Genomic DNA, 22,373 nt, shown 5'->3' on the forward strand with positions numbered 1-22,373 from the left:
GCGCTCCGGCTCGGCCCCCTCCCCCTCCCTCTATCCCTCCCTCCCTCTTTTCCTCCCTTCCTCCTCCCGGGCTCTCCCTCCCCTCTCCCCACTCCGGGCTCCCCTCTCTCACCCACACTTTCTTTCTCACACACGCACGCAGACACATTCTCCCTCTCTGCGCTCTCTCCCTCGGTTTCCCTCTCTCCCTCTTTCTCTTTCACTTTTGCATGCCCTGCAACCTTTTAAAATGTTGCCCCTTCCCTGTGATTCGCCAGACGCCGCGCCGCGGCCCCCCGCGCGCTCGCCCGCTCCCTCTCTCGCCCGCTTTTTGTCTCTTGCGCTCCCTCTCCCCACCTCCGATTTGCTACACTGAGGCTCCCGTCAATGGACTGCATTGAGAGCCGGCTCCGGCGCGAGTTGCCTCTCCGCTTCACGCTCGATTTCCAGGCATTCTTCCCTTATTAAGTATTCGTGTAATATTAATAGTCATGAATATCTGCTATTAGGAGGCTCCAGGAACGCTGCCCAGCGCGGTTATTAGAAGCTCAAGCGAAGCCGCCGCTAAGAAAAGAGGGGAGACACGGATTAAGGAACACGCACATACACACAGACACAGACACACTTTTTTTTTCCTTTTTTGGGGTTTTTTTTTTTTCTTTTCATTTTTTAAGGAACTTTGAATCCTAACCGATCACGGCAGGATAGAGACCGTGGGTTCGACCAGCTGAAGGCGCGGCTCCCATTGGTGGTTCAAGTTCGGATGGACCGGAGCGGGGCTCCAGCGCTCGCGGGAGCGTCTGCGCCGTGACTGGAGTCCTGGGTGGCGCGGGGCTCTCGGCGCCTTTTGTGTTGGGGCGCGCTCGGGCGGCGGGGCAGCCGGGCTCTCCAGGCTTGCTTGGTTTTTTTCCACCCTGACTCGTTACCCCAGACTCTTCGCAGATGTTAGTTCACAGTTTTTCAGCTATGGTGAGTCCCTCCCCACCCCCATCCCTTTTTCCTTAGGAATTCTGTTCTGGAAACCTGGTGCGGCGGAGCTGCCCACAACCTCGGGTTTAGCGCCCAGGTTTCCTTCAGGGCATCCCCCCCCCCTTCCATTTGCATTTCTCTCTTTCCTCTTCTCTCTTGCTTTTTTTTTTTTTCCATTCTTAAATCGAATGCATTACCCCCCCGCCCCTGCTCCACCTCTCCCTGCGAGCAGACCTACCTCGCCGCTACTTTCCCAGGCGTGTTCCTCGCCACGTTCACCTTTACTTCCTCGCGTATTCACTTGTTCCCGAGATGTTCTCAACATTTGGTGCTTCATCCATCTGCAGGAAAAAGGCGGCCCGGTGTGCCCCCTAGCCTCGGAGCCGGGGGCTGAACCTCCGAGGGTTCTCACTCCCTGGAATCAACTCCGTTCGCCTGTTTTGCAAGCGAATTGCAATTCGGGAACCTAAAGTCAGGCGTTTCCTTCTGCCCTTTGGGGCTGGGGTGCAAGGGGCGGGAGCCTCCGCCCTGGGGTGCACCTCTCTCTTTTAAACCCAATAAGGCTGAATCTTTCTATTTTAAACCTTGACTGGAAGTCCCCCTCTCCCCATCCGTATCATAAATCGACCCTGTCGAGAAAAGGCTCCTAACTGAGGAAGCGGAAAAGACAGACCCCCATCCTGCAGTTAAAACCTTCTTTAAGCTGGTAATTTAAACGTGTGCTTTCGTTACAGCCCCTCTATGAAATGTTTCTGTTTAAATAGTCATGAAATGGTAATAGTCTTTGAACGTGTATGATTTTTTTCCCTCCAAATACATGAACAGGGTAAACAATAACGCAGTGGCAGTCAGGTTCAAATCCGGGAGAAAAAGGAAAGGCCGCTTCTGCTGTTTAATATTTAGCAGGAATTTTAATTTTGCTTAAGGGAGGTTTCCCGCTGCAGCTAAACGGAGTGTATTCTGGGAGGCCTTTTTCTATCTTTTGCCCCCACCTTGAAAGAAACGCCTGAGCAGGGCCTCTTATGCTCCCACATTTTTGCACGATCTAATTCCCTGCGTTTTTGAAAGAGCCCGCCTCACTTCTGGGGTATTTTCCGAAATGAACAAGTTGGAGCTCATTTCTTTCGGCGGCCTGCCGGTGGGAATGAGCGGTTCCCCACGCAGGCTTGCGGAGTGGATTTAGAGTGGACGGCTGTAACTCGACGCCTGATTTCTCGTTCTTTCCCCTTCCCCTCTCTCCCTCTTTAGGACCGTCACGACGGCACCAGCAACGGGACGGCACGGTTGCCCCAGCTGGGCACTGTAGGTCAATCTCCCTACACGAGCGCCCCGCCGCTGTCCCACACCCCCAACGCCGACTTCCAGCCCCCCTACTTCCCCCCGCCCTACCAGCCTATCTACCCCCAGTCTCAAGATCCTTACTCCCACGTCAACGACCCCTACAGCCTGAACCCCCTGCACGCACAACCACAGCCGCAGCACCCGGGCTGGCCCGGCCAGAGGCAGAGCCAGGAGTCTGGCCTCCTGCACACGCACCGGGGGCTGCCCCACCAGCTTTCGGGCCTGGACCCTCGCAGGGACTACCGGCGGCACGAAGACCTCCTGCACGGCCCACACGGGCTTGGCTCAGGACTCGGAGACCTCCCGATCCACTCCTTACCTCACGCCATCGAGGACGTCCCGGTAAGAGGCCGCGCGGGCGGCGCGAGAGGGGGAGGCAGCCGCTGCTCAAGCACCCCCAGAGGAGATCATCGGGACGTACGGCGGGTGGGCCCGAGTTTCCCCCGATGGCGTTTACTTCTCCAAAATTTCATTTTATTTTTATGTTTTGGGCGGACACTTTGAGAACCCACGTAAACGACCGAATTAAAAAATAAAAAAGTATTGGGAGTTATAGAGCCCTAGAACAATGCTTCCTGCAGCTCCTGCAAACAATGCCTGCATTGCCATTTCCACCAACACAAATAAATCAGACGGATGTCACCATTAACAATATCTGCCCCTCTCCACGACAGTAAACTGTTTCGATTGGGAGAGGATCTAATTCCATCGCTGCGTCTGGCGTGGGGATTTCTGTCTGTCCTGAAAAAGACGTCAAATCCACCCGAAAGAGCTCATTAAATGCCCTAGCAGTTTAAAACAAAGTGCAAACGACATACTAAGAAAATTGTTTTTACCGGCTTTTATAAGCCCTGGTGATAACTAAAAGTTATGTGTGTACCCTACTCTGATTAAAGAATAGAAAGTAGCAAATCGGAGCAGGGGACATTAAAATGCAGCCTCCCTCTCCTCCTAGGGGTGCTAAGTGCTGACCTCATAAATCATTAGCTGGGTTCCCAACGCCTCTCAGAACCTGCTATACCCCATATTAAATTAAATGTTTTGAGACTATTGGGCAATACATTATTTGAGTTCTAATTCAGTTATCAATAAATGCAATTTAAAATGATTCCTGAATAAGCATGGTATTAGCACTTTTACTATTTACCATGTAAACCAAGCTATTGATAATTTGAAAATACTTTCTGAAATTAAATTTAAACCAGCATCTCTGTTTCAATTCTATGTATTTATGGTTTCCTCACAACCTTCCTGAAATGGAATTAGAATGAGCCAATAATTTTATTAAAGCTGTAAAGGCTCTGTTAATGCTACTTTTCTTTGGAGAGGAAATGTATCTGGATGTGATTTTTACTAAAATGCTATTTCAAATTAGTGCATCAAATATTGCAGCAATATGTCCGTTGACAGTTTAATGATTACTGCATTAGATTGCAAAGAAAATGGTCAGATGAACTTACCTGCTTGCTTGGTGAATTTAAAACATTATTTAAGTTACATAGGAAAATAGGAAATTTATTACAGCTCTCATTTGGCCCAGTTAATCACTGAAATTTGTTGGTTATGTTGAGCAGCCTTGCATGGAAAGCAAGCAAGTAGGCACTTGATCCATTGTGGGGTTTAGTAAGCATTGTGTGTGTTGTCTGTGCTCATAAATGTTTTTGGAGACTGATACTAAAAACAGTACATTTCTTGGGATGTAAAATGAGAGGAGCAATAGTTGAGAAAAGAGCAATTAAAAAACAAACCTGGAAGTTGTGATCAGTTTAGTTCCCCTTCCCAAAGAGCCTCTGAATCCTTTTCCTAGCCTGCTCTTTGGAAATATTTGAATTGCAAAATGGGTTGTAACCTTTTGGAATTACTGTGAATTAGAATTGCTCTACTTTGCAGAAATTCCAGAGTGGCTGGTGTGAATTCTTAACACCTGTATAGTCACTCTTTGTGGTGAAATTAGTCAGTAGGAGAAATTAACCAAAAGATCACATAAAAGCAAGGAAACCCAGTTGCTGCTCTTCCCCCACCCTCCCCCACCTATTAAGAAAAAAATTCTTTCAAAGGAATTTGGGTCAGGAAAAGGGTTGTTTTCAATTTTCCCATTGCTGCAACAGTTAACCTTTAATAAGAATGACTGCTAAATATTTAAGAAAATCAAATTGATGGTGAAAATTATTTAATCATTAATATCTCAGTGGGGTTTTAAACTTAACAGTCTTCCCTGCATGGACAAGGTCTAGAAATAACACAAATAAAAGTATTATGCCACACTACATTTATTTTATGGGTTTAGGGTGCATGCATAAAGGGATCATATTTCCCCATATAGTTAAAACACAAGAACTGCAGCAGTAGTCATTTCTGAACATTTCTCAATTTAATTATACTTAAATCCAGAAGCACTTTAGGCAAGTTACAAATGAGAGCATTGAGTATAATAAAACCTGTAATAAAGCAACTTAGTACCATCCACCCGGAATCATTGCGATCAGGCACAATTAACAGGAGCATAAATCCAAGACAGAATGGAAAATGTTCGAATCAGTATTATTGTTGGACAAAGACTAGAGAAGGAAGTAATAGTTTTTTAAATGGTAATGCCTGTGTTTGGTAACGATTGCGAAATCTTCTATCTCAGCAGCCCTGGTGCTAATTTGTAAACACAGCCAGACATCATATTGCCTGTCAGTTTCTGCATTAGAAAACATGATTTCATTTTACTTTCTAATCACGTTTTGACTCCAGCACACACGTATACCCATCCATCTGTAAAAAAAAAAAAAGAGAGAGAGAGAGAGAGAGAGAGAGAGAGAAGAAAAAACACACCAACAAATCTACTGCTGGACAACTGGGGAAAAAACCCTCAAAGGTTTTGCTTTTTGGTTTTTTGTGCATTTTTTAAATCATTTTCATAGTCCTTTCTGATATCGTTTAGGCAGTAGTCTTCTTAAAAAATTATTTTTAGCTTTCCATAAGTGAAGGTGTGTATGTGCATTTGCTTTTTATCACACTACCTAAAATGTTTAAAACACTCCCGTGACTCCGGCCTCTGTCATTTCTATTGTGTTTCTCTGACTTTTGCTGAAGTCCGAAGCCGCCGAGGCGCCAAGCTAAAGCTAGGTGTATTTTTTAAGGTTGAACTGACTTTGTGAGAAAGATTAGGTGCCCCAAAACTTGGTTTCATTTCCAAAGAAAGTTTTATTCCCCACCCCCACCTCCTTCAAACATGGATTATTTGCTGGGGGAGGAGAAATGGGCCGTGGGTGTGTGTGCAGTGAAACCTCTTGAGTTGCAAAGCCTCAAATTCCAATAAGCCAAGCTGAGATGTTTATATATAAATGTCACTCTATGGGAGGGGGAAATTTTGATCCTACCCCTTCCCCTCCCCCCATGTTGCACGGAATATTCATTTCCTTTTGTTTTGATTATACACTTACATCCATGTGTATCCTTTTGTTGCAGCATGTAGAAGACCCGGGTATTAACATCCCAGATCAAACTGTAATTAAGAAAGGTAAGCCATTTCCTTCTACATTCCAGGCATGTCCTTACAGGCATGGTGCTATTTAAAAGAACTTGGAGAGCTGTATTTATTTTTTTTCAAATAGGATTTCCTAAAGGCTCAGAATTAGCAAAGAGATGGGCATAGAACAGCAATGCTTAAATGATTGGCTCTCAGTGTGTTAGTAATGTCAACAGGCTAGCTTTGTTCATGATTTGACCATTTAATTTAGTTTAATGGTATCTGGACAAACACATGAAATGTGTAGTAGTTGAACTGATTTGGAAGCGGCATTTCAATTTTGAAATGGTTTAATAGTTTAATTAATCCACTGTGTGAGTGGCCATGAGTGTTAAGAAGTGGTATAATGCTAAATCAGTGCAAACAATTCAACATTAATATAAGGGCAGTTGTGTCTTTTGTAACACTCCTTAGCAGAAAAAGAAAAAACTTCCATGTTCTTCAATTTAATTTCTCATTAGCTGTTTAAGGGTTTTTAAACTTTGTGAATTAGGTTAACAAAATTTTGGCTTTTGGTTAAAATTAGCATCCTGAAGATGTCGGGATTATTAGCATAATTGTTCAGAGCAGAAATTGTTTTTAAAAAGTGTCAAGTGACTTGGATGGGTTGGTAATCTGCACTGTGTTTAGTGAGCAGAAATAAAGTTTGCTGGATTAAATGCTCTTCACAGCAGCTCTTTTTGTTGTTGTTATGGTAGCAATGTTACATTTCAGGATTCTAGGCACCACCAGAGGATGATGCTATATAAAACTGTTCTCATTTCTAACCCCAATCGCTATATTGTTAGTTTAAAGTTTCATTTTTGCATCTGTGAAGTCTTTGTCACGTCAAATTAGATGTGCAAGGGATAAATCTTAAGAGATGCTCTTTCCAAGTCGACATGATAATTGGCTCTTTTATTAGTAATCTCTCAAGAGTTCGTTTAACTCCTATTGTCTCTATTAGCCTCCCCAGAGCTATTAATGTCACAAGTGATCTATCCAAAACCTAGAGCCCCCTACCTCATACGTCTAGAATATCCCCATTAAAGAGGGAGGAGCACTGTGAATACAATGTATGCATATTATTATATATGTCTCCTTGTGGAATTTCAAAATACAAATGCATACTGTACTTAAATGGTTGTGAATGCATCCGAATTATATTGGTGTTGAGGAATGTAACATGGTAGTACACTTTCTGCTGGGCTTGGATTTTGTTTTTCTAACTATGGTGGGGCCGACAATGAAGAACTTGATTTGAACCAGCCAGAATAGATCCTCTCCTCTTCCCAATGGATACACTTAAGCAGACAAGGATAGTAACGATTTGCTCAACAACAGGGCATATTGCTAATATTCTGTGGTAGGCCGATTTATCGTTTTTTTTTTTTTTCCCTCTCAGTTCAAAATGTGGCTCTGGGATGGATTTCCAAAACCCGGGTCTTTTTCAAAACTAAGCGTAGGAAAGGGCTTATTCCTCAAAAGGATGGGTGGGGCACGTGTGGTGTGTGACAGCGAATCCACCACCTCCTAGCTTGGTGCCTTAACTGAAATGCTCACTTACAGGCCGCTTAGGCCATCTAAACTCTCTGCTGATTTTAATTATAGGTCTCTGAAGCGATTTCTTCGCAACACCCCCCCCCCAATCCCACAAAAAACTCCAAAGTACACACAGCTAGCTCTCGGTGTGCAAACGTAATCCCCTCCCCTGCACCCTAAACCTGTACTCCAGCACTTCCAACTGGGGCCACTGTCCTCGGATGAGAGCCTAGGGGATCACAATGTCACTACCATCTCTAGACAGCGCCCTTATGGCTAACAGGAAAGGGTCCAGGCGGAAGCTCGGGCCTCGCTGGTGGTGCGAGGTGGGGGCGCCTGCCGGACGGCCACCAACCACCCGGTTCCGCCCGGTTCCGAGGTGCGCGCCGAGGGGCAGAGTCTCGATCTCCAGGACTGGCATACACCAGGGAATAGGACAGAAGGTGGGGTTTTCAGGGCTGGAAGGAAAGTGGGGGTTGCGGCGCAAGCCCGGGCGAGGGCCGGGGTCCGGAAGGACTTGAAAGGGACCCTCGACACCGAAACTCAGCTTCCCCGTCTGTCTCCGCAGGCCCCGTGTCCCTGTCCAAATCCAACAGCAACGCCGTCTCCGCCATCCCCATAAACAAGGACAACCTCTTCGGTGGCGTCGTGAACCCCAACGAAGTCTTCTGTTCAGTTCCGGGTCGCCTCTCGCTCCTCAGCTCCACCTCGAAGTACAAGGTCACGGTGGCGGAAGTACAGCGGCGCCTCTCACCGCCCGAGTGTCTCAACGCTTCGCTGCTGGGCGGAGTGCTGCGGAGGTGAGGCCCGGCTCCGCCCAGCCCGCCCCGCCTCGCGGCCGGGGGAAACATTGCGCCTGCGCGGAGGCGACGACGCAAATGGGCCTCGCGCCACCGCCCTCCCTTCGCGGGAAAAGAAAAGGGCGGGGAGAAGGGCGCAAAACCCGGTGGGTGGGAGCTGGGGGCTGGACCGGGCGGCGCGCGCTTGCGCTCTTCGCAGGCTTCCCGCGCGCTCGGCGTTCTGGCGCGCGCCCGGGTCCACCGCCGCCGCGCGCTCCCCGGACCCTCCGCCCCCAACTCTACTCCCCGCGCGCACGCGCAGCTCTTTGCACCACGCGTTCAGTCCCAGCTGCTGCAGCGGCGGGGCGCCGTGCAGCCACCTTTTTACTCTTCGCGAACACCTTGCAAGCCCTGGAAAACTTCCTCTCAGGCGCCGTACTTTGGTTTACTTCCGTGTAGGGCCTCCGACGGAAACCCACCGTCCCGTCAATAGGGTTTTAAATGGAAGGCTGTGGCTGTCTCTCGAGTCCTCCGCCCTTCCTGCCCCCTCCCCCTCCGTCACCGTCACCGTTACTTCTGGCCAGACGGTCACCTCCCTGGCCTAAGGCGCTCGCATTAGTGGTTCCCGCGAACTGCAGCCGGGACTGTGATGCGCTCCAGGCAGTATGCAAGATACAGTTACGTGCATCATTATGTGTAGTCGTTACCCACGAGTGCGTGTTACATACGTGGCTAGGGATACACATCGCACCCTTGTGAGGTCGGAATGATTCGTTTCTTAGATAAGATTTTATAAGGGTCTGCAAGGTGAAGCACCTTCCCTCAGGGCAGGTTTCTCCCTCCCTTGAGCTGCGTCCTCCTGGGGTTCCACCCAACTTTATGAGTGGTGGGTGTTGGGTTTATCTCTCCCACAAGATCTTTTCTTCTCCTTTTTTTTTTGTCTTTCCTATAAGAAAGTAGACCAAGAACTGCGCTATTTTGACATTTATTCATTTATGTATTTCTGGACCCATAGGCCCTCTCTGATGGGTATATCTCATACAAAGCCTTATAAAGCCGCTTTTTGGAAGGTTGTTAACATCGGTTTTTATAATCTTTTCTTTCTCCTTCACAGTCATTTTGCTTCTCTTTGTAATCTTTCACTGACACAGATCTGAATCCGCCCTCTGCTTTTTCCTCCCCTTCCCCCATTCCCAATATTGGAGACTGTTTACCTAGGGGAGTATAATCTAATCCACACAATTAAAGAGCACTTGAGTAGGGAATAAAATCTGAAATTAATTAATTTGCTGTTTTATTTAAACAATTTATCTTAACCACTTTCTGATTATGGGAGTCTATTTAGACATCTATTTAGAACCACCTCCACTGTGTCTGAAATCAGTGAAATTTTTAAAGGCAGATACCCGCTTTTGACATTTCCAGTTAGGCTAGCGACAAGGCATGTAAACAGTTGGTGAAATGAATTTCCCACTGGGGCTAAAGCCAGAGCAAGAAACGTGAGAGTGATGATAACTTTGGTTACTCTGAACAATCTAACAGCAGTCCTTGCAAAGACAATTTAAAGACCCCTCTGGGATTTATGGGATTGTAACAATGGGGAAAATATGCAGTAATCAGTTGAACTCCAAAATACCTCAAACCCTAGAGATGAGAGTTGTGTGTGTTTGTGGTTCTTCTTCAGAGATGTGGGAAATCAAACCCTCCTAACCTGCCACAGTTGTTGTAGTCACAGCTGCACACAGGGGGTGCTGCACATTTGAGCGTTTGTCTCCTATGATCTTTCTGTACCAGCCCTTCCTAGATCTCCCTGCCTTAAGTATTGCTGCGTCATGATTCTTAATTTTGAAAAGCGCATTTCAGAAAGTTTTCAAAATGAAAATAATGTGATGTAGAGCAACCCAGTGTTTTCTGAATCCCTTTTTTTGCATATATTTGTGAAACAGGGCGAAGTCTAAAAATGGAGGAAGATCGTTAAGAGAAAAACTGGACAAAATAGGATTAAATCTGCCGGCAGGGAGACGTAAAGCTGCCAATGTCACTCTGCTCACATCACTAGTGGAGGGTAAGCGAGTCCGCTTGCTAACAAGAAGGGAGTGGTCTTGTGGGGAAATGGATAATATTTAGTGGCCATTTGGTTGTATTTTGTGTCAACTGGGCAGTTTCGTTTTTTCCAGAGAATATAATGAAGTGAACAGAACCCTTGCATGTCCAAAAAAATGATTTGCATTTGCTCCTGTCCTTTTTTCTTTCCCCTCTGCCACAAAATTACATCTCCCGTTGCTCAAGCCAGACCTAAACAATGTGAAAATTTAAGAACTGCATATATTCCAAGTTCCTGTCTCCTTTATAGAGCTCAGCAGTAAATCACTTAAGCTATTCTGACATCTGCGTTTGAGAAATGCGTGACCATTACTTCCTGAATTAATTTGGGAATCTTTGACCTGCATCCTGATTTAAGACCGTCCTGAAAGCTCAGGGTTTTATGCCCTTTTAGGTTTTTGTTTTCCAAACATATGCTCCCTTATCTCTTATTTGATTGTGCTTCTCTAGTGGAGGGGAAGAAAAGTGAGCAATTTTAGATTTTGAATTGTTTGGCCAGGAAAGAAAGAAAGAAATCTAAGCATTGCCAAAAATTTCTCGTGGCAGTTTTTCACACACACACACACACACACACACACACACACACACACTTCCAAATCCTTCAAAACAAAAGCTACTCCAATTCTTACTCCATGTTCTAGATACCCTGTCACCAGAATCCACTTACATTCCTGCCTCCTCTAGATTCCTGTTGTTTTTCTGATTCTGGAATTGGCTTAAGTTTAGATGTGTTGGAATGAACGTATAAGCCGTCTTGTGTTTTCCTCTGTGTTCTGTTGAAGACGTTTTATGCTGATAGGGAAAAAAAAGACACAGTATCAGGTAGATTTCAAAACTGCCATTTGTATTTAAAGAAGACATTTATCTTATTTACATCTTACACTTGAGATTCATTACCTTGAAGTTGGGCTCCAGCTTTATAAACAACTGAAAAAAAAGTTCAAAACCGTAAATTGGAGAAGCAGCCTATGAAGCATTTGCTAATGGCATTAAAGACGATAATATGTTAAATAACAAGCAATTGTTCAAGGGCCAGAAAAGCAACTACAGTAGCATTACATGAGAAATAACATCACTACATAAGAGAACCCACCAGCCATACCCCCACAAGAATTCCATGCAAAGGAAATGGTGGTAGTGGCTGCAGGGTATGGTGTGAGGAGTGCACGGGTTTGGGGGTTGAGTCCTGTGGCAGGGAGGCAGTTTCTGGAGAACTGTTATTGTTTGCGATCCGCTCCATTTTATGGAAACGAGCTCTGCAGAGAGGGCTTTGATGCTCTAATTGGCGCATGCGTTCTTCCGGAGCTGGAGCTAATGGCAGGAAGCCCTGCAGTAAAAACCAACTGGTTCAGGAAATTAAAACCAAAGATTTGAAAATCAACAACACAGACAGACTCAGTGGAGTGACCCTCAAATCCTCTTGGTTAATCGGTTTGGATGAACAGATAATTATATGCGATCAAGTTAAAATGTAAACCTTTAGTTGTCCCCTCGCAGAAAAGCTCGGCGAGTAATTATGAATATCATTTATGAATGTGTTGATAGGTGTGAGGTTGGCGTACAAGAAACATTTTAAACGAGAAGTTGGGAAAATGTCATCAGGGTGGGGGAGGGGACTTACATTTTCAAACTCCTCTTGGCCTTCTAGGCCAAGTGGCCATTTTTTTTTCCTGATAAATTCATCTGCCAGATCCTACAGAGAAGGAAATAAAATTCCTGAAATGAGAAAACAAGGAGTTTGTGTTTTCTTCATCATCTGGGTTAAGAAAATAAGGGAGTTGAGAGGAAATTTTGATCTCTGGGCTCTTTTCAACCTCTTGTTGCGCTGCCTCTTCTCTCTCCCCTCTTGCCAGGAGAAGCCGTCCACCTAGCCAGGGACTTTGGGTACGTGTGTGAAACCGAATTTCCTGCCAAAGCAGTAGCTGAATTTCTCAACCGACAACATTCCGATCCCAATGAGCAAGTGACAAGAAAAAACATGCTCCTGGCTACAAAGTAAGGCATTTACCTCACCTCTTCCAGGGTCTCTCTGTGTCTATTGTCCAGAGAAACAACCCTTGAAATCGTTTTGGTCTCTCTGCTTTTCTCCTCTCTTCGTTTTGTGTTAATCAGCTCTGTTTTTGTAAATAACTGAAATTAACAACACAGTCTTATAAGCCACACTCTTTGAAGGGGGACGTGTAGGCGGGATTGTAGGTGTCTTTCCATCTGAAATCCTCTCTTCTGCTACACTTGATTTTTATAGAAATGAACTTGGGGGTGTGGGGGGGCGTATAACGTAGGGATTTGATAGAAGTTGAGTGTGGATTGGTGACTATTGTTTTAGAAAGCCCAGCATCAAGTCCTTAAATGGGTAACTCTATCAGTTTTTGTTTCCTATCAATATGTTCTCTAAGGGCAAGGATTAAGCAATGTCTGCAGAAATGCACAAGCTGGGAGTCCTCGTTTCCACCTTAATCCCTTATCCCATTTCTCACCTGCCTTCCTCCTCCCTCCTCAAAAGTAACACACACACACACACACACACACACGCACACGCACGCACGCATGCACGCACGCACGCACACATACCATAAGTTTTAGCCTACAGGCGAGATGTCAAATAGGTTTCAAAATGGCCCAAGTTATATTCCCATCAGTGTTTGGGCTGAATGGGCTTCTCCAGGTGGTGTGTGAAAAGAAAATTACTGTTTTGATATGTTTTCTGGAAATTAAAAGGCTGGTTTGGAAGCCCTTAATTATCAAAGTCGATGTCACAGGAGGGCATGGAACCAGAGGGCAGAGGCTGAGGCCTCAGGCGGATCGTTTCTGACCTGGGGACATCAGCTGGCCTTGGAGAAGCAGCCTACCAGGGCTCCCCATCCCCCCTCCTCCCTGCCTGCCTCATACTGACACCCCACCCCTGCACCCCCCAGGCTTCCTCTGCCTCAGGCCCCCCCCCCCCTCCCGCTAGTCCTTCCCAGGTTCAGAGACAGCTTCCAGAATATAGGCCTCACTGGCCTGTTTCTGACTTTTCAAGACCCTTTTTGGAATGTCAACTTTTTCTCTTCCCTTAGCTTCCTAAGCCCACCCATATTCACAGTTTCCCTAGATTTGGGGGGGAGGTGAGGGTGGGGGGGTAGGAAAAGAAGTGGAATGAGAAATTGAAATTGTTGAAATTGAAGGGTCTATTTCATAAAGCAGTCTGAATTGTGCCCAGGGAATAGGTTTTCTGTGCCTTTTTTTAAAAGTCAAAATAATCCCAAGAAAAGTTTTGCTTTTCTGTGTGCATCCAACCTGATTTGAAGGTGGATCAGTGGAGACTTCATCCCACCAACTGGGGTCTCTCTAGAAGAGCTGGAAGAGGGTCTGTCTCATATTTTGAACAGGACAGCTGATGGCCGCGTGCTATTGGCCACTGGCTAGATGCTTGGGTTCCTGACTCCTATCCTCCTTATTCTCCTTTGTTTCTCTTCTAAATGTGTGAAATGTTTTTCTGTGTCTGGGGTGTTTGGTATGAGTGAGAAAATGGGTGGTTAGCAGTTACACTGAGGGGTGAGAGAGAGAGAAGGAGGATTTGTGAAGGTAGGCAAGGCGTGCACTGAGGAAAGGAGCCATGAGTCAGGGGACACGGAGGGGTGAGTGGGTCTTCCCACAAGTCTGCCTCTGGGGCCTTGGGTCAGGTCAGGGCTCCCCGGACTCCCCAGAAGGTACCTGCAGGGAGAAAGGTTTTCCCACAGGAGAGCCTCATCTCTCTCTCTCTCTCTCTCTCCCCCCCCTCCCCCACCACCAATCTCTCTCTCCGTCTCTCTGTCTCTCTGTCTCTCTCTCTGCTTCACTTGTGCTGCAGACAGATCTGCAAAGAGTTCACTGACCTGCTGGCTCAGGACCGATCTCCCCTGGGGAACTCACGGCCCAACCCCATCCTGGAGCCCGGCATCCAGAGCTGTTTGACCCACTTCAACCTCATCTCCCACGGCTTCGGCAGCCCGGCGGTGTGCGCCGCGGTCACGGCCCTGCAGAACTATCTCACCGAGGCCCTCAAGGCCATGGACAAAATGTACCTCAGCAACAACCCCAACAGCCACACGGACAACAGCGCCAAAAGCAGTGACAAAGAGGAGAAACACAGAAAGTGAGGCCCTGCCCCCCAGGCCCTGCGTCTCCCCGCCCAGCGAGCACACCCACTCGGTCGTCTCCCCCACCTACCCCCGCAGGCAGGTGCCAGCTTCGGGATCAGCAACCCCCCCACCGCTGCTAGTGCTGCCAACGCCGCGCCTCCCTCCACCCCCACCCCCCAGCCCTCCAGAGTCCGGGGCCTCTCTCCGGTCTTTGGCACAGCCCCTGCTGACTCCGCCCCGCCTGCCTCAACTTCCCCCCGCGCGTCAGCACCAACTCCCCCTTTGCCCTCCTGTGGAGCCTAAGAGAACAGAACAGGCCTTGAAGCCAGCAAAGAAAAGTTCTGTCCACGTTTGTGAACCTTTTTTAGAAAACAAAACAAAAACCCAACAAGAACTCAGCAATGACAACCACCACAAAAAAAAGAAAAACATTTTTTTCTAAAAAAAAAAAAACATAAAAAATTTAAAAAAATGGATATGAGCTTCATGGGACTGAATCACCACCTTCCCTTACATACTTGGGTTCAGATTGTAGCCATACTAAAAAAAAGGATAATGACATTTTTATCAGTATTGTGAATAAACTTGAACACAAATACACGAAGTTCCATATGTCATGTCTTCAGTTGTAGAAGTTTTTCCTCTTCAAGGTAAAATGATCAACTTGAACTTTCTCTGGCAACACGATTCACAGTTATATAAGGGAATCAGTGTTCACATCTCTGTATATATTTATTTATGTGTAATTTAATGGGAATTGTAAATATGGTGAGTCTGTTTTAAGCCTCTTTTTTTTTTTTTTTTAATTTATCTGGTGATCTCGTTTACCTCTTGTTTAGTGGGTTTTGAATCTTCCCTCTTAGTTCTTCATGTGGTTCATGGTACTTACTTAGAAGTTCAAGGTTTGGGGGATTTTTTTTCCCCTCTGGGATTCATGAATTTATAGCCCTGTTGTAGCATGTTAAAGATGACAATGAGACAGCTGAATGAAGAAAAACAGAGTAAAATAAGATTTTATATATAATTAGTACTACATTTAGCTTTTCATTGAACTGAAAGAAAAAAGTGATATCGGACCCTGGAAACATTTTTAAACTCGAGTGATTTGATAACCCTCTGTGTACTGTGGGGAGAAAAAAAAAGCTTATTTTATTCCACTGTCCTCCCTCGAAAGGATCATTTGAGCAATAAATGAGTATTGTCTTTAAACCAAGGGTAAGGGATTCCCCCCACCCCCTTTTTCTCTCTCTTTTTTGAAAGAACTTCAAACATTTGGGACCACCTGGTATTCTGTATTTTCACTGGCCATTTTGGAAGCAGTTCTAGTTGTATTGTATTGAGTTGTGCTGCCAGTAGTTTTCATGCCTGTCAATGTATCATAGTCCTTTGTTGCCCAGATAAATAAATATTTGATACGCTTTATGTCGATTTTTTTTTATTCAGTGGCTGTCTTTACCCAGGCGTATTTTTGTTCTTGGCAGTATTTTTTATTCAGTATGGTTACAGTAATTGAGTTTAACTCTCCCTTGGCAATTGCTCCGTGCAATAAGCAGCTGAACCCATGGTTTCCCTCAAGTATAATAAAAACTTACTTTCAACTTGGAGTTCAGAGCAGGGTATCATTTAGATATTCCACCGAGTCTGTATTCAGACAAATGACACAATAAAACCCAATATATTCTTTTGGATAAAAGATTGTTTGTACTGCTAAAGGAATGACATACTATCTTTTCCTGACTAGAAACATTAATTTTATTATTAAAAATAAAGTTTTATTTTATTTATGTTGACCCTGTAGGTTTTCGTTTGTGTTTTGGAAACCACAATATAAAACCTTCAGAACCAAACATTAAGGATGACAAGGAAGATGGAAAACGGGACAGAAGACACTCTCCCCCACCCCCATAACTACTCGAACCTGTCTCAGAGGAGAACTGAAATTTGAATCGTTAGTTCATTAGCACAAAGGAAATACCACTTCAACCTTCACTTTTGAGCTCCACCTTCTTAGTGGCTAAGACATGTAAATGAGCAAAATCTAGCTCTGGTTTTCTGGGAAGAGAGGAGCAATGGTTGCAGAAATGCCCGTGGAGCAGGGATGGAGAGGGTACATTGTCTCCCATTTATTTTAGTGTTTTATTTAGGGCTGAGTTCACTACTGTGCTGTTCTTAGGATCTGAGGTAGCAGAGGTGAGTGGGAAATTACATTCATTCCCAGGGTCTTTTCTGCCTGCCCCCTAAATGCTGACCCACCCTTTTCTATCCTCCTAGGACCTTGCAGAAATAGAAAATGTGCTCTGAGGTGGGGTGGAGAGGACGGGGGAGGGCTGCGAATCCTGCCCCTGCAGACCTATCCTATCTGTCTTCTACAATAACAGGACTATATGCTTAGCTCCTACAGCAGGAAGGACTTTCTGTACCTAAAAATGGCGAATTCGGAGCTTTTGGAAAGTCTCATTCAGAAAGTCTTTGCTTTGGAAGTGAAGGAGATTTTTAATGTTTTCTTAAAGGAGAAAATGGAGGTAGTTAACTGGAAGGTTTATAAGAAAGGTCGTAGAAAAGGTGTCTAGCTATACATACTGGAGGAGATGTAACAATTGTTCATCCGGTTTGACATTCCGAAGGACTAAGGAAGCAAAGCAATAGACAGTGTCCATTTTGCAGCCTTTTGCTTTCTAATCTCCTTATGGAAGGCTGTGTAAAATCAATCTCGACAGACGAACGAGGGTTGGTGGAGTCTAAATTCTATTTTCCAAAGCCAGAGAATTCATAACAATGGTGCGTTTTTTTTTAAATTTCAAATGGAAAGTGTATCCTCAGAACGCAACGCAGCAGCAATTGTTTTTTAAAGCAGTTATTTATTATTTCCTAGAGAGACTGGTTAACTGTAACGTAGATGTAACAAAATAATGAGGCGAATGAACCCTAACTGTACATACTCTTGACAGAAATGAAATGCACACAGCATCATAGCAGGTGAAGTGAAGCATTGTCTATCAGGGCTGTTTTTCTTGGCTGCATCTCAGATTGTGTGGGGGATCCTAACCTCAGGCACAATAGCATTCATAAACAGCCATACATTGCTGCTCTTTCTCCAACGACACATAAATACTCATTTTAAAACGAAAACAATCTTATTAAATACCATTCATTCATATCTGGATTTACAGATGCTTGTTATGTGGGAAAACCTGAACCCAATATAATCCTTGCATCCTGAGAAAGATAGAAAGGAAATAGTGGGTTAGAACATTACAAGGTCATAATAAACAATGGTTTCCAAATGCACAGAATTAGTTATTTTTATTCCATAGTCAGACAGTTTGAGGATCAGGATATTGTGACTTTCCTTTTCTTTTTTTTTAGATATTTAAAAGAAGTTATATATATTTTTAAGGAGTGGGAGGATAAAAGCAGTTATTATTAAAAATAATTTTTATGGGTCTAACTGAAGACTATATGGATTTTGACTTTATCTCTTGTGACCAATGTGTATTTTTTAAAGCACATGGTGATTACTTGAAAAGTCACATGTTTATATACTAACAACCATGATTCTCTTTAGATTAACTCAAATTAGGATACATACTTGAATTATAAGGATGCTTGCTAGGCTATGCTAATTACCACGCCCAATTTTTATAAAAACACAATGCTCCTTCATTACCCTTCTGTTCTCCAACACCCTTTAAAAATCACAATCCAATCCATTCCTCCCCAAAATCGAATATTAATACAATTTGAGTTCTTGATGGAACTACCATCAGACTGCAATGCCCCGCAGCTGAAATAATATTTAAAATAGAAGGGATTTGACATTTGAGAAGTCAGTGGCTTGAAATACCCAGTTGTACTTAGCTAATTCAGTCCTTAACCTCTGGTTTCAAATAAATCAATTACAGTCGATTCCACTTCAGTTCAGAAGTGCACAGGGTTTTAGTTAATTGAATACATTTTATTCACTTGCTAGGAATATTCATTTATCAAAATTCCAAATTTAATGTACATTTCTTTACAACTCAGGTTACCTTAGACTGCACAATCAGATCAAATTTGCCCTGGTTTCTTTAAATCCTCTGAAAATCTGAATTTCACCAGCCTTTATGAAACAGTTTCCCCGCTTCTTTCTCAACCAAAAGTAAATTCATAATAATTCCACGTCAGGTAGGAGAACTGCTTCCCCCCGCCCCCAAAGAAAAAAAATCCTATGTGGTCATCAACCTTGTGTTAAGTTTAAATAGGTTAAGAACAGAGCTGGATTAATGAAGTTTTTAAAAAGTATTGACCTGAAATTTAAAAAAAATTACGGATGGTTTTCATTAGAGCTCAACTTGGCTGCAGCTGACAGGTATGACAGCGGTTTTTTTTTGTGTGGGGGGGTTTTTTTTTTTTTTTTTTGGTCTTAAAGCTGCAGGCTCCTTTTCTTAACCCTCTCTCTTCCTCCGCCTCCTCCCTCCAGCTTTTGGAGAAGTGCTTGAATAAATGGTGAAACTGTTAACTGAAAGCAGTATGGTTAAATGTGCCCGAGTGAAGTTGTGCTTTAAACAGATATTGATGTATGCAGTGTTTTATATTTATTGTTTGTAGCATCCTGCTGGCAGCAGTTTACTGTTTGGAAAGGAAAAGGGTTAATTAGCGTCATTATCAATCACTAAAGCTTGCCTAACGTGTCCAAAGAATAATCAAGTTAGAGGACGGCATGAAGCCAACAGCTGCTTCATCCCAGTTACAGATCTCCTTCTAAGCCACTCAGTTCCGGGGTTGGTTGGGAGTGGGGGGAGGTGAAGTGAGGGGAAGAATCCTCATTGCTTGGGTAACAGGGCTATAAAAATCTGGTCAACTCGCTAGAGATCCAAGAGGTGGAAAGTATAACATAAATAACCAGCATTTTCACTCTGAGTTACAGGTGCAGAGATGGCAGTGGTCCTGGGGCCAGAGTAGTGAAATTTGCTCTTTAATTTGCTTGATGATCCAAGCTGGGCACTTGAAGAAACACATTCACGTTTCCCCATTGCTCAGTGCTATGTGGTAAAGTGAAATATCTAAAATGCAAGGTGGTAAGAAGAAAATGCGCCACACCCCACAGACAAACCCAAGTCAACTCTTCACATCACCCTGCCACGTACCCCAGAAGAATGAACACACCAGGTCATAACAGTTCTCACACCTCTGCGTCACCTCTTAGGGTGCTCAGGGATATTTTTCCTTGTGAATTTCAATGACCAATTCTTTTCTGTTATTAAGCTCGATTGCCGTTCAGGTATGCCGCCTCGGTTTCCAAGTGTTACCACTCCTTTGAACGATACTGGATACTGTCCTCCTTGTAACACACCATGGGAGAGAAACTGACAAAGTTTGACCTAGTTATGGGTTCCTCTTAGAAATTTTATTTGCCAAGTTACCCTGGAGTTAGAACCGAAAACCCCATTAATGATCAGAGTTTACTCAACTGTGTTTCTGAAGGCAGGGATGAATTAGTCCGAGGTGGAGTATTTATAAACAGAGAGCAGTTGTATGATTGAACATGACATTGATTTCTTTCTAGGAAAGCAGTAGCCCAAACTCATCTTTGCCCACGTGGACGTAGATGAGAAACATTCTCAACCAAATTGCCAACACAAGTTAAGTCCTCCTCCAAGAAGTAACTGTTTCCCATTGAAGACAGGGTGGCCGTCAGAGTAGGAAGACATAAAGATATTGGGATGGAAACCTATGTAATTCATGGTCACTGGGAGGTTCCTGTGTTTGGAAAATAACATTCTGCTCTTTAGGGTCATGATGGAAAAAGGAAAGGAGGGAATGAAGGAGATTTTAGGCTGAACCTGAGGGCCCTATAACTAAACTTTAAAAGTTATTCACGTGTAAAACTGTGTATCTTTTTCATCACTGGTGCCTGAAAAGGACAGCACAAAGCCAACTTAGCTTTCACAGGGAGATTTATTTCTCGATCAAAAAAGCAACACTTAGGATATTGCTGGAGAAATCTGTGTTGGAGGAGAAGGAAATGTAGACGAGATGAACTTTCCATAGTAGATACTTAAGGATATTTATAACAGATATTTCCTCCCTTCCTCTTTCCCTTCCTCCCTCCCATCTTTCTTCCCTCCTTCCCTCCCTCCCTTCCTTCTTTCCTTCTCTCTCCCTCCCTCCTTCTCACTTCCCCCTCTTCCTCCTCCCTCCTTCCTTGCTTTTCACTCAGTCTCTCTGTTTTTAATGCAAGAAGGAGTCTGACCATCTTTGGGGAAACTTCCTAGAATTAGCTTGACTTTCCATACTAACTTCCATTTGGAGATGGGAATATCTTCAACAGCAGGACGAGGATTTTCTTTTCTTTTCTTTTCTTTTTTTTAAGTGGCCCAATTCCATGGTAAGCCTTTCTGCGTGTGTTTTTTTCTATAGAAATCAAGAAATTCCAGTAACGATCCTAAACCCAAACCTTGAAACTGAAGTGGAGTCTCATGCCTCAGTGCGACCCTGCCCTGATGTTCGGGTGTCCACCACCAACTCTAAACTTCTGCAAGTAAAAACGCCAGGAACCCTATATCGGTTAGGGCATACATCTCCCTGAGCTGTCTCTTGAATTGTTCTCGCTCATCACCTTTTAGAATCTAGCCTATCCTGGGGAAATATACACATCTATGTATACAGATTTATGTTTTTATTTGAAGTGTTTGGTCAAACTAAATTTGGCTACTATAGCTTAAAAGATTTTTTCCCCCCTAAGGCGCTGAGTTAATGCTAGGATCAAATTTCCGTCTGCTTTGTCAGCTACCAAATCCTATCTCAGGATCCCCCCTGTCTTTTTTGGAGCCCCCAAGTCTGGGCTGCGTCTTTGTCCACAGCAAGGAGGCGGTCCCCAACTTCTGGTTTCAGATCCGGGCGCCAGGACCCCCGCGCTGGAGGCGGCGGCACGGTCCGCACCCCCTCCTTGCGCCCCGCCGGATCCATCCCAGACCCCGCCCGCCGACCTCGGCGCAGACCTAGTTAAATTCGCCCCAAAATCCTGTCGTGCGCCTCTTTGGATCAGAAGCCACGCGCAACTTGATTTTGAAGGTCTGGCCTTGGAGGTAGGAGGCGGGGACGGTGATGGTGGGTCAGAGGGCTGGCGGTTCGAGCCCAGCTCCGGGTTGGATGGAGGCGGGGGTGGGGACTATAGGGGGCGGGGAGGGGGGCAGCCCCGGCTTGGGGTGCGGCGGCCTGCGCCGTGGCCACCGGCGCTCGCGACCGGGTGAGACCCAATTAAGCTGCTGTAAAACCCTGAGAAAGAGGTTTGGGAGTTGCATGCACCTCCCGCCTCCCATCGCGCGCTTGCCGGTGCAGTGAGCGAGAGCCGGGAGGCTCAGGTCAGGGTTTTAAGGGCCTTTTCCACAGGAGCGGTGCTTTAATTAATGGTTGGAGGCAGGATCTGGGAAACTTTGTGGCTCCACGACTCCCAGGGCGGCGCGCAGTTTTAGCATCCCTGGCCTGGGTCTCTAAGCAACTAGAGCTGCGTGGGACTCGATCCCGGCACCCCCCACCCTTCCTCCCAGGCCAGGCCTCCCCGAGCTGCGTTCACTCTCGTTCCATCTCGCCAAATCCCTCACTCTCTGACCGCTCTCCCGGGGCCTTCCCTTCACCTAGACCCACCCAGAGGCTGAGAACCCGCGTCGCCCGCCCAGCGCCTCCCGCCCTCCCGCAACATTGCCCATTTAGCCCCTTGAATCTTTAAAAAGGCATCACGATCTTGTTTTATTGCAACAATTTTGCTTGACCTTCCAACACCCGTTTGAGCGAACATCCTGGACCTGAACTGCTTAAGCAGGGGAAAAGAAATTCTTTGGGGGAGCGTTTAGCTGACTCCCCCCTCCCCCTGTGAATCTCAACACCCAAGCACGGATCTCCTATTAGGATGACCCGAAATAAAAGCCTTGGGTGGCGCTTCTCGCCAATTCCAGGCCCATTTGCACTTCTGGGCTTCCCATCTCTCCTTCTCCCCCGTCGCCTCCTCCCTCCTCCCTCTTGCCTCCTCCCTCCTCCCTCTTCCCTCCTCCCTCCTCCTTCTCCTCCTCCTCCTCCTCCTCCTCC

General features: G+C 45.3%; 1 protein-coding gene across 3 annotated transcripts in view; it reads left to right on the forward strand.

The window, feature by feature from the left end:
- The window catches only part of TFAP2A (transcription factor AP-2 alpha), a 21,005-nt gene extending 6,520 nt beyond the window's left edge, over positions 1–14,485 (forward strand). For 2 of the 3 annotated variants that reach the window (XM_029945516.1, XM_029945515.1), the window contains exons 2-7: positions 2,197–2,631; positions 5,746–5,797; positions 7,896–8,127; positions 10,053–10,171; positions 12,063–12,204; positions 14,039–14,485. In XM_029945516.1, the coding sequence (XP_029801376.1) occupies positions 2,197–2,631; positions 5,746–5,797; positions 7,896–8,127; positions 10,053–10,171; positions 12,063–12,204; positions 14,039–14,327 (1,269 nt within the window). In that variant the 3' untranslated portion in view covers positions 14,328–14,485. Of the gene's footprint in view, positions 1–639; positions 949–2,196; positions 2,632–5,745; positions 5,798–7,895; positions 8,128–10,052; positions 10,172–12,062; positions 12,205–14,038 lie in introns of those variants that run through there. The other variant, XM_029945517.1, reaches the window with a different exon arrangement.
- Positions 14,486–22,373: the final 7,888 nt, after the last annotated feature.

The sequence above is a fragment of the Suricata suricatta genome, chromosome 7 (assembly GCF_006229205.1).
Source record: "Suricata suricatta isolate VVHF042 chromosome 7, meerkat_22Aug2017_6uvM2_HiC, whole genome shotgun sequence".
NCBI classification, from domain to species: domain Eukaryota; kingdom Metazoa; phylum Chordata; class Mammalia; order Carnivora; family Herpestidae; genus Suricata; species Suricata suricatta.